Source organism: Ipomoea nil, unplaced genomic scaffold, assembly GCF_001879475.1.
Source record: "Ipomoea nil cultivar Tokyo-kokei standard unplaced genomic scaffold, Asagao_1.1 scaffold3321, whole genome shotgun sequence".
NCBI lineage: Eukaryota > Viridiplantae > Streptophyta > Magnoliopsida > Solanales > Convolvulaceae > Ipomoea > Ipomoea nil.
Window position 1 is genome coordinate 2,513,699 of NW_017619749.1, and position 13,273 is coordinate 2,526,971.

Sequence of the window (13,273 nt, forward strand, 5' to 3'; positions counted from 1 at the left end):
TGGAAGGGCGGTTCTGTTCCTTTATAGCGCTCACACCCACATTGTGCAGACTATACGCCACCTTTAATTTTTTTTTATTTATTATTATTATTTAATACTCCGTATTTAATTAAAACAGTTTTGCGCCAGAAAGGTGATCCAATTGTTTAACGCGCTAAAACTGACGTGGAACACACTTGTTTTTTTACGTATTTATCTTTTTTTTTTTTTCCCTTAATATGTGTGGTTTCTATGTTTTTTTTTCCTAAATTTTACGTGTGTGTATCATTGTATCAATCAAATATTATTGCACAACAAGAAAGAAATTAAAAATTATGGATGAAATCATGAGAAAAATGTAATATTATTATTTTAATAATAATAAAAGTAAAATTGCTGGTAGTACAATATAATCAACAGTGGGAGGAATCCACATGATATTCATGTGTTGATGAATCTTATCTGATCTTGTATAGTTGGACATCATTTGTCAGATATGGTACTACCATATCCCTTTTATTTTATTTCAATTTCAACTATTTATGTTTTTGTTAATGATTTATCAAATAAGAATAATAAGATTCACATTCACTCATCACTACCATCCATCATCCTGCCTCCATCTGGCGCATCCACTTTCACTCTCTTCCCATCTCTTTTTTTCTTTTCTTTTCTTTAAATAAAAAAATAAAAAGAAAAAGAAACCAATCAAAAATTATGCAAAAACTTCACCTTTTTAGTGATCTGTGTTGTCCGGAAAAGTATGAGTTTTTACTATATCTTTTTCAACACAAAATTAATTTTTTACACTTTAATAAACAAGCTAGAATATTTAATAGTCCTAACAACTTGGCTGAAATTGTCCATATTTTAATAATATAATATGATGATATGTTGAGTGGTACTCCGTATTAATTAAAGTTGACGAGAGAGAGGTTAGAGTGAAGAGGTCAATTACATGGGACTATGGGAGTATCAATGTGGAATTATTCTCCCAAAATCCCATGCATAGCAGTCAAGCAAACTGCACTATGTGAGGAAGTCAATAAGCTTGATGTTCCATGTTTTGCTGCAGATGATTGCTACCCTTTAGAAAATGAATTTGACGTTAATATCTATGCATGTTAGTGGGTCGAAATTGTAAGGCCGGTTTCTTAATAGTAGTTCAAAAAATCTTAACCCTAACTCGTCCTAAGAAAGGGATGAGACTCATAGTCCGGCCATAAGCTTTGGCCCACCTTAACAGCTTGATCGATATTAACGTCTATCAGTTCACCTCCAATTAATTAAAAGTTTCATGAGTTAGCTGATGGACCAATATTTTTAGGTTTTAATTTCACTCAAGGCAGGTTAGTGAATCAAGATAGTAAGGCATGTTTCTTTGCCGTCCAAATAATCCTCAACCCTAACATGTCTCAAGTGGGATGGTTCAGAACCAGCCCATAAACGTTAAACTATCTTGACATTTGCAGTAAAAATCTTGCGAATGAATTAACAAATGTTGGAAGAATCGGACAAAAAGTATGTATATTATATTATATGAAATTACATCAGAATTGCCATAAAAAGTAAAAAATAAAATAAAATAAAATAAAATAAATACAAAAACTAGTTTTATTGGGTTAGGTAGTCTTCCCTTATGATGAAGTAGGCAGAAGTTGATATGTTTGGATTAACCAGACATGTTGATATTTATCATTCATTTTAGTGGGGTGCTACGTAATTAATTCAGATTAGGACATTCAGACCAAGGTGTTACAATAATTTAAAGATTTTATCAGATATGGCGATCTGAATGCAAGTATACGTGGACATACACAGAAAATACATGCAGCACCGCCTATGATTTTTTTTTTTTTTTTTTTTATAGAGAAACCGCAGTACGCCAATCATAATGTGCGAATATGTACTGGATAAACCCTGCTTTTATATAATAATTCGTGTTAGAGATAAAATGTACTATAAATACCTTATGTGACGAGCTAAACCGAGAACATGTTGACAAGAATTGGACTCATCATTACTTTCTAATATGAGAATCATGCTCCCTTTGACAAGGATTAAACTTGTGACTTTCTGATATAAGAATCATACTCCCACAAAAACAGATAATTTTAAGTTAATGTCGTGATCATTTTCTTGTGTGTGTTATCTAACTTTATCCTTTAACGTAACCAAGAACCTATGCCTAAGCAAACTTATCATATAGCTGTTGTCTGTTCTGTATTATCTGGTGCTTTATTTTTAATTTCAAGAAAAATAAATTAAATTTAAATATAATAAAGAAGAAAGAGATATATAGAACCTGTTATTGGTAATGACCTAACAAACATCCTCGTCTGTATTCATGAAAACGATAACTACAACGTAACCTGTGCGAACTTATATGTATAGTACATGCATTACATTATATATTATTATATTCTTCGAGTTAATTTATTTCTATTATTTCCCCCTTTTAATGGAGTTGACTCCGAAAATTCATGTTATTAATTATTGCAATTTAGTTTTTGTTCAATCTTTTTTTTTTTAATGCTACTGACTCTATTACATTGTAGTATGGTTCAAACATACTTTCCCAATCTAATAAAACACACAGAGTCAACAACGCCTCCACTGAGGCTCGATCTCATGACCTATGAGAGAGGTCACTACATGTCATATGAAGGAAGACCCAGGTGAAACAAAAGACTTTGCATCTTCTTAGATCAACCCTTGCATAAAATACTTGATGACATTTGATAATTATTACCTTCAAAAGGCGAAGTCCCTCGCCTCCATAGCTTTCGACCATATAAAATTGAGGAGATATAAATTACGATAACTAGTGTCGAGTGTCTACTAGTCATCCAGTCATCCATGACGAGGAATCCCCCACCCGATTTTATTCTTGACAAACATTCACTTTTTTTTCATGTTAGAAATTTTAATTCTATTTCACTTACATTGTACTGACCAAAATAGAGACAATCATAAGCTTCCCGTCTTTAGCCCGCGGCTACACGGGTTGGGTTGAATATCCCAATCCAGTTTAAATATGCTAAGATTGAACCCAACCCGTAACGAGCTAGCCCATTTTGACAACTCTACCTATCTTAAACTATTACCTAATACTAACATAACGAGCTAGCCCGTTGACAACTCTACCTGTCTTAAATTGTTACCTAATACTAACATATATGATACATCCTTCTACTCAACATAACTTGTTTACCAAAGATCTACCATAGCATATTTGTGATACACCAATAAAGGACATGTAACATGCCCAAAATATTCCACTTTTAGAGAGGAAAATGACAATGATATAATATAAAAAGAACACTATTTACCTTTTTCAATTCAATTAACTAAACAGGTAAAGGAGGTAAAACCGTAAAAGGAATGGTGAACATGGACCTGGGATTTTTCTCCTGTAACACGTTCCAATTCAACCTTTCTCTTTTACAAGACAGTACCAGGCCACCACCAACAGTATAAAGAAAGTGTGAAGTGGCAAGCAGTGATAGCAACCAGGAGGCCCCTCGCACTTGCAATTTGCCTTGGTTTATAGTCCTCGTCACTCTCTCCTCCTGCAAATTCTTTCTCATGAAATCGCATAAGTGATAGCATACCTAAAAACCAACTCGCAACATCTCATCATTAATTCTCCACAGGACACATCATGTGTGCCACGAGGTGGCTGGAAATGTGAAGCCTGTGCATGCGCGTGTGTATATATGTTACTATGCTTCATGGAATCCAGTCTCAGCAAGAATGCTTATTGCAAAAGTATGGATGCTTTTAGTCATTGGGCCAAAAGCAAAAGAGATTCATAAATGCTCATTGCACTATAGATGATCACCTTTTACAAGCACAAGTGCAGAACCAAGGTTTGTCGTATCTCCCCAATAGGTTTCCTCCATATTTGGAGGATTCATTCTGCTCATGCATTATGCAAGCTGGGGCCGCCTCAACAAGTGGATGCCATGAAAACTACAGTTGATATTATGGCTCAGATTAGCATTTCCTGGTTCCACACAGCACTACATACACAAAAAGAGAGCTTCTAGAGCCTACTAGATTACACCAAAAACAACAATGATTGACTGGATTAGTCATGATCCATTCCCAAGTAATCAACTTATAACTTCATTAGTTGTCATAATAGGAAATTAGGGGTTCATAGAGCACAACAAAAGCAGGATGATATACAGGCAACATCACGACTTCAAGTATTGACAGAGTAAGGGTTTTACTTTGCCTTTCCCTATATTCCAGTTAAACCATGTAAACATGTCAAGCCACAACTAAACTCTTACGTATTGTGCATACAAAAAGCTTGCAAATTGAAGAGAGAACAAAGAGGGAGAGCATCTTCTACCTGGTGAATGTCCCGTTGCATCTCTTGCAGCTTCAACTTGTAACTGAAGACAAAACCCTCTTTGCATATTTACTCCATTAGCCTGCCATCGAAAAATTCATCCATGCACACACTATAGCCAAAGATATTTTAGCTAAGTTGTCTTTTTTCTAAAATTGTATTACAAATCCCCAATAATTCTATAGAATATAGCAATTGTCTTCAATCATAGTCACACAGAATCAACACAAAACGAAAAAGACTCATGGGGGGAATTTCTAAAAATAGCATTAAAATAAATGGCAATGCACATGGAGAACTCAAATTCTATTACAAGAGCACTCTAATGAATGGAATGCAGTATTACATACCAGAAAAGCTTGATAGTAATGTCAAGAATTTGATGTACAAAAATAGTAAGAGTAAGGTCAAATATTAAAGTTTCACCTATGCACAAATGTTCTTCCATGACAAAGGTTTAGAAACACAACAAAGACTTATTATATCCGTAGATGGACAGTGGCAGAGTTTATCAAACAAATTTAAGTAGGGATATAAATATACATATGCATATACATATATAAACACATATACATACATGTGTATGTTTGTCTGTACAAAAAGAGACACAAGCATAACATCAAATCATTTCTTGAAATCAATCATAACTTGAATTGCAGCATTGCAATTTCCACTTGGTAAAACAGCAACAAGTCCACTAATTGCCCAAATTTATTAATTAAAATGATATTAATGAAAGTGAGATTCCTACCTGAAGGCCATTCTTACTATTTTTCTTTGCTCTGTAATAGTTGTCAGTCTATATGTGTATAGACAAACAAATTCAGCAAGTAATCTATGTTTCTTTATTGGCCTTCCTTTTTCAGACAAACAAAAGAGAACTTTACTTGCATTCATATGGTTAAATAAGGTTTGCACATAAGACATGCACTCATGTCTGTAAACCCAATAATACGGTGAGAGGTAAAGATCTTGCATGCACCCAGTTTTTCTCACACAAGTTGCAAGCATATGAAATAAGTCGGGAGAGAGAACTTTCAAGTTCCAAACACATAAGTAAAGAAGTTCAAATGTTGCACTACAACAAAGAAAACAGGGAAGTTTTTCACTTCTACAACAAAAGTAAAATATCACTAGAGTTCAAAAGCTAGATTATGTTTCTCTCTAAGGCTTTTGCCTCTAAGATCCCTATCATCCATTACATCTACTTGTTCTAGTATAAGATTTTTTTTATTTTTTTATTTTGGGGTCAATTATAGCAGTTTCAAAGTCCTTCCAACTAAAACCAAGAAAATCTCTCTCAGCCACGAATTTGCTGAATAGTTGAGCGCAGCACCTCATCCCCAACTATTGATCCTAGTACTCTCATGAAACCATCATTCCCAAGTTTCCCAGCCTGTGAAACATATGAAAGGAAAAAAAAAAAAAGTTAAGCACACAAACAAGAATTTTCAACCAATATTAACTCTATTTACTGTAGAGTTCTCGGATATCTTTGACTGAACAAAACCTACGCATCAAAAAATTCAACTATACTAACCATCAATGAGCTATACAGAATTTGCAACGCCTGCACCTTTGGTGGTGGAAGCGAGATCATCAGCTTGGAAATCAGCCTTAGATAAAAGGCAGATGCAGCATTTGGGGCAAACATGCGAGATGGAACAGCAGTCAAACGGCCTATAAAATCAATTTTGAAATATGTAACACTACTCAATGCTCAATGCAAGTAAATACCAAGAAACAAAGAAATTACCCGGCACTACATTAGCAGGCCTGTAGCTAAGAACACCTTCTGGAATAACACGGTTGGCACGCAACACTGCATACCATTGCGGATTTATCAGATCATCCACCCCGGTATCAAAATCCATTCTTGAGTGGCTCAATTGCAAAGAACCTATCTCAATCTTTTCACACTTTCCCAGTATAACTCGACACAAAACTAAATGTTTTTCACCATTTGCATCTACTTGCGCCGTCAGTGCACTAAAGAGACAACCAAAAAGATCAAAGACTAAAAACATAGAATTAAAAAAACAGAGAATAACATGTCAAAGTGTCAAACCAAATGTAACCAACCCAACATCCAAATATTAATAACCTCCCATGCACCTAAAATATTTTCATTATGCAAAGACTGCATAGTGCATACCTCATTCGAGGTGATCGAACAGGTGACAAGTATAAACCAACACCCAGAAGCCCAAAACCAGACATCACTCCAGTTGTTGTTCCAAATCCATGAGTCATAATACTCTGCACCCCCTGTACTGTTGTTCCAAACCATGCGAAAACAACATCAGTGTTTCCTCTAGCTTGTCTCACGAGTCCTGCCTGCATCCGGAAAGCATCATATTCAGCTCTCTCCATCGAACCACGTTTCCTCAAACGTTGATGAATGGCAGTGACCATAGCACCTGGCCCCACAGCTGCCATACCTGGGAGAAACAAACTCCTCACTATCTGATACCCTACCTCCTGCTCTCCCATCACCCTCGTATTTGGCCACCTGGGGGAAACAAATTCACACTCTTGGACATTTTTCCTTTTTTCGTTAGATGAACTTCCCTCAGGCTCTATCATCTCCCTCTTTCGCTTATTTAATTTCGCCTCGTTATCAGGGTTCGCTTCATTTTGCAAATCATCAGTAAAGTTAATCTCAATTTCAAGTTTCTGTTGCACCAAGTACTGGCTCTCATTGGCATTCCCAACAACTTCATTCTTTGGGTCCTCGCCCAAATTAACCAAACCATTGTCACCGTCATGGGAGCAAACGAGAGACTTGGGGAAAAAGCACATACCGTTCACATCAATCCATGCAACCGATCGGAAAGCCCCAGTGTCCAGATTGACTTCGATCATTCGGTGCAAGTCGGTAACACATTTCCAGCCTCCAATCTCAGTCTCGACAGACGAAACGCCCTTCGAAAACCCCGCTTTCACTGCCTCACAAACCTCCGCCTCAACGTCCACCCACGATTCCTCAACGTATCGCATGAACCGGGCCGGTTCTCCGCTCCGCTTGAAATTCGAGTAATTCTGAAGCAGCAGTTGCGCCGGAGCAAATGACGGCCCCAACGACACGAGTTTCGCGGGGACGGAAACCGGAATCGTAACCGCAATCCTACCGCTATCTACAACGCGCGAAACGACGCCGATCTCCTCCTCCGTCTCCTCCTTACCGGACACCACAGCTTTCGCCGTCACTTTCACATCCTTCGATTTCAAATCCATGGCCGAATTCGAGAGAGAGAGAGAAAAAAACAAAATATTAAAAACAACAACAACAAACCTACGCTCTCTATTTATAGATCCTCTGTACAAAAGATCAAACGAGAAGCTCTGTGAGGACTGAACACCCAGAACTCCTGAAGAAGAAAGTTTTGCCGCCTCCCTATTTATAGATTCTGTTGATGGGCACAGCAACATTGGCGTGCATACTAAGGGCAAATGAGGAATTTCACACCGAACGTTCAAACCGTGATCCCTCCTTGACTTCTAGACGAAGGAGCTGCTATCCAGCGGATTAGGTTGCAATTAATATTAATGACTCAGCATTTAGCAATCCTCATAATTTGGGCTTTATTCGGCCCTTTTTTAGATTTCTTCGGCCCAAAGAAATTCCAGGATAATTTTTTATTCTTTTTTTTGGTCAAATTAAAATTAATATATATGTATAACCATTACTAATGGGTGAGATTATTGTCGAGGTTTGAACATTAATATCTTATCCTAAATACTATCTATTAATCGTGAGTGAAGCCCGTGTGAGTAATAATTTATCAGATTACGGTTACATTAATAATTCACCGGTGACTACCTAACTACTACAGACAGTTTCTATTTATTGTAATCAACTAAATTCAATTCAAAGTATTAAAAATGTCATGTATGACATATGGTAAAGTTAAGTTAAAATGAATATATTTTAGACATTTTAGGATAAAATTGATCAGTGAATATTAAAAGATGTAGGAACTCTTTTAAGGATTATTCTTATTGGTTTGGGGATATTTAACTGTTTTTTAATATTGAATATTTTTTTTAGGGAAAATGGTACTTTTTCCCCCTATGTTATATACTTATAGCACTTTTTCCCCCTCAATTATTTAAGTGGCTCTTTTTCTCCCTGAAATGTTAAATGGACATATTTACCCTTAAAATAAATATTTCATTTATTTTTATTCTCCAATAAATTATTACTATAATTTGGTTCAAACCAGATACTATAGTAACCAAACCAAAATATTCCAATTACAATTTATAATCAAAACGCGATATTTAGAGTTTATTAAAATCGCGAACTGGAATGGCCGGTTCATGTTCCGAACTGAAAAAATAAAATACATTTATTGTTGAATTTAAACTATTTTAAAATAAAAAATAAAATTTTAAAATAAAGACGGTTCAAAATCGCGAACGGGATCCGGAACCGCCGGTTCATGATCCAGTTTTTTTTATTCTTAAATTTAATAAATTGAAATCCAAATATTGGGTTCTAGATTTGAATCATAACTGAAAACTTTTAATTCGATTGCTATAGTGTCTGGTTCAGTTCGAACCGAACCGTGGTAATTGCTACATATACGCAATAATTTGTTGGAGAAGTAAAATAAATAAAATGTTTACTTTAAGGGTAGAAATGTCAATTTAATATATTAGGGGGGAAAATCACCACTTTTAAAATAATTGAGGGGGCTAATGTGCTTACATAAATAATTGAGGGGAAAAAAGTGCTATAAGTATATAACATAGGGGTAAAAAGTGCCATTTTCCCTTTTTTTTATTCCCATGACTTAGAATAATGATTTTTTCCTTTTTGGGGATTGGATACTAGTCTAGGCTACCTATAATATGGTGTGAAAATTGAATTTTATTATCATAATTTGATACACATATTGCATTGGTCCACCCAACAAAAATCATACGGAATCTGAATTTTTTAATTTCTATATAGGGAAGGAGGAGATTAAATGGAAATAGCATGATACTCGTATTAAATTAGCCCAAAAAGAATAATCATGTGAATAGAATATAATTTCGATAAAGATTATGAATTCGTTTATTATCAATATCCTTTCATTTAAATCTATCACACATGATCATAATTGTGTTTAATACAAATCTAAAGAAAATAAATAAAATGGATCTTCAATTTTAAACGGCCATTTTAAGAAAAAGCAATTGTAATTAATATATAACGTTATTATATCATCATCGTTGAATGTTAATTAATATGCATGTCACCTAAAATTTAAACCCATAATTAATGGTTGCTAATACTATGTTTAATTTTGTACTTTATATTGCCATTGTAATGGTCTACCTAACTAGCATTATTACATCTTATTATGGAAAAAATAATAAGTCTACTCCTAAAGCACTCAATGGAGAATTTTCATTAGACTTTTACATCCAAAGAAAATGAAGCAAAGCACCTTTTTGATGGATTAATTACTCAAATTGATAATTACTCACCTACCTACATATTTGAATGCCCCATGATCACCACTAGGGCTGGCATTCCAGTTCAGGTAATCCGAATCGCATTGGTTCGGTTCGGTCTTAATCCGAAGTACTGATCAGTACTCAGTTTAAAGAAATCTATAATAGATATATAAGTTAGAAAGTAAGAGATTTACCCATTAAGCTATAGACACATTTACATTCAAAAAAAAAAAAAAAAAAAAAAAAAAAAAAGCTATAGACACATTTGTGTCAATACTTATGTTTGTATACAAATAAAGGCATACATTTTTCATTAAATGTTGTACACTTCAATTATAATGGATAAAATTGTCCCTACTACATTCTTATTAGACAAAAGTTACTATTTAATTCTAACTTTCATAATTCTATCATACACCTATATCTATCTTTTTCCTATTCTTTAACTATCATTTTGTTAAAACCATTATTATTTTTTGAATATTATTAACTCTATTACAATGTAGTTTTTTTTTTCACTTACACTGAAGCTCTCGAACTCACAACCTCCCATATGAAAATGTAATCTTGGTGCCATTAGACCACAAGGTCTTGGCATTAAAATCATTATATAATTACTTTAATTGTTGATTATATTTTAATTAAATTTCTATAATTGGTAAATCATGTGTGTGTGTGTATTGTGTGAAAATTGAATTTTATTATCATAATTTGATACACATATTGCATTGGTCCACCAAAAAGAAATCATGCGGAATCTGAATATTTGGGGGGTGGGGCGGAATTAATGCAGATAAAGTGATACTAAATTAGCCTAAAAAGGATTATCATGAGTAAAATATAATTTCGATAATTCTATAGGAGGGAGGGGAATAAATGCAGATAAAGTGAATACTAAATTAGCCTAATAAGGGGAGGGGAATAAATGCAGATAAAGTGATACTAAATTAGCCTAAAAAGGATTATTATGAGTAAAATATAATTTCGATAATTCTATAGGGGGGAGGGGAATAAATGCAGATAAAGTGAATACTAAATTAGCCTAATAAGGATTATCATGAGTAAACTATAATTTCGATAAAGGTTACGAATTTGTTTATTATCCATATCCTCTCATTTAAATTCGTCAGACATGATTTACTTGTGTTTGATATAATTTTAAATAAAAATAAAAATAAAATGTGATATGTAGTTTTAAATAGCCCTTTAAAAAAATGTAATTAGTACATAACTTTATTATATGATTATTGTGTTGAATGTTAATATGCAATGTCACCTAAAATTTAAACCCATAATTAATGGTTGCTAATATTGTATTTAATTTTTTATAGTCATTGTAATTGTCTACCAAATTATCAGTATTACATCTGATATATTATAGAGAAATAATAAGTGTACTCTTAGATCATTTAAAGGGGAATTTTTGCTAGACTTTTAGTATATGTTGAGGAAAGAGAAGCTTATGTGGCAAATGAGAGAGAGTCTAAGAGGGTTACAATTAATTTATAGGTTTTTTGAAAAAAAAAAAAAAAAAAAAGAGAGAGAGAGAGAGAGAGGTGAAAATGGTGTCATTATATTCCCCGCACATAAAATGTCTATCGGGTAAGTGCAATTGTTGCCTCTTTGGGGTGGTTGCGTATGCTTTTTTAAATGTCTCTTATCACATGTCTTTCATTTTAATGTTTTATTGAATGAAGTAAATGAAATAACAAATGCAATTAGCACTTTTTTTTTTCCAAAATCAATTTTTCAAACCCATAATTAATGATTACAACATAATATCTTCAACCTTTTCTTTATATTATTATTATTGTAATTATCCGCCTAACTATCATTATTAAATCTTACAGTAAATAATATTAAGGTGCCAATTCTGCTGAATGAAAAAAAAAATCAAATTAAAAATATTGTTGCGCACTTTTTTTTGTCAAATTATTACTCAAACACATACTCAATGGCTACCCCACACACACACACACACACACACACACACACACACACACACACACACACACACACACACATATATATATATATATATATATATATATATATATATATATATATATATATATATATAGAAGTGGGTTCTAGTGCAGGTGGGCACCTCAGGTGTGGTTGTGCGGTTTAATCTGAGTCATTCATCTCGTTTAAATCAACGTCCAAGATTATCAAAATTAAATTAAAAAATGCGGTGGCATTTTGGTAAATTTTGCATCTCGGTAAATTTGATGTGTTTGGGTTTGGACTTAATGTGCGTGTGATTTGTACTTAAGGTGCGTGAGATTTGTGCTTAATGTGCGTGGGGTGTGTGCTTAATGTGTGTGGGGTTAGTGATTAATGTCAGTAGTTGTGGAAACTTAAAGTGTGTGAGTTAATACCTAAAGTGCGTCAGTTTAATGCTTAATGTGCGTAAGGTTTGTGCTTAATGTGCGTGAATTTTATGCTTAATGTGCGTGAATTTGTGCTTAATATGAGCCATTTTAAAATCTTAAGTGCGTGGGTTTTGTGTTTAGTGTGCTTTATTCTGTGCTTAAGGTGCGTGCTTTATGTACTTAATGTGAGTGATTTGTGTTCTTAAGATGCTTTGTTTGTGTGCTTAACGTGCCTGATGATTTGTATACCTAAGATGCGCCATGTTAATATTGAAGATGCATCCAACCGCACGACCGCACGGGAAGCTTTTACCGCACCTGAACCCTTCCATATATATATATATATATATATATATATATATATATATAACTATCATTATCATATCTTACTCTAGAAAAATGTTACTTTACCAGTCCATTTAGTTCGTATAAAATATTTGATGAGGAATAAAATTAAAATTTCATGAAAACTAAATTACCAGGAAGATGCGTTCCATTGTTTAGAATGATAAGAAATTATATGAATATAAATACCAATATACATACTCATAAGGATAATAATGATAATAAATTATATTATGATTACATATTTTATTATAATAATGTAATAAATATTATAATAATTATTTTTATTATAATGTAATAAAAGCAACACCGTAATAAAAGAAATACCAAAACACATTACGAAAGGTGCTTAATTGCATCGCCTATGTTGCTTAATCTTTCGGTGGTTTCCAAATACGTTTTGGTAACCACCAAAAAGTTAATTTTTTTTTGAATGCACCAAAAAGTTAATTACTTTGCCGTGCCTATGGAAAATGTAATAAAGTATAAATATTTAAGGAAAAAAAAAAAAGAATAATAATAATATAATAGAATAATCTAAATTTTTAATGCTTTTATCATGAGGGTATAATAGTGGAACCACGTTATATTTTCTTCCCAAATTCACCATTGTGCATAGAATTTGTTTTCCTTAATTTCTAGGAGTATTTTTCAAAGGAAATTGAATTTCATGAACCAAACAACATTCTCCTCCACATTTAAGAAAACCTTTTCTGTAGAAATTGTTTTCCATCCAATCAAACACCCCTCAAGTGTAACA

The 13,273-nt window shown here is 33.5% G+C and overlaps 1 protein-coding gene across 2 annotated transcripts; it reads right to left on the reverse strand.

The window, feature by feature from the left end:
* Nucleotides 1-5,369: 5,369 nt before the first annotated feature.
* On the reverse strand, nucleotides 5,370-7,700 carry LOC109170036 (probable inactive poly [ADP-ribose] polymerase SRO2). Of its 2 annotated transcripts, XM_019318967.1 has the most exons (5): nucleotides 6,985-7,700; nucleotides 6,498-6,954; nucleotides 6,099-6,331; nucleotides 5,883-6,022; nucleotides 5,370-5,738 (listed from the first exon to the last, which is right to left on the reverse strand). In XM_019318967.1, exons 1-5 carry the CDS (start codon nucleotides 7,577-7,579, stop codon nucleotides 5,643-5,645), a joined length of 1,521 nt encoding a protein of 506 aa, XP_019174512.1. In that variant the 5' UTR covers nucleotides 7,580-7,700; the 3' UTR covers nucleotides 5,370-5,642. The 2 variants fall into 2 exon arrangements, with proteins under 2 accessions (XP_019174512.1, XP_019174511.1); XM_019318966.1 differs by having other exon boundaries at nucleotides 6,498-7,700.
* Nucleotides 7,701-13,273: the final 5,573 nt, after the last annotated feature.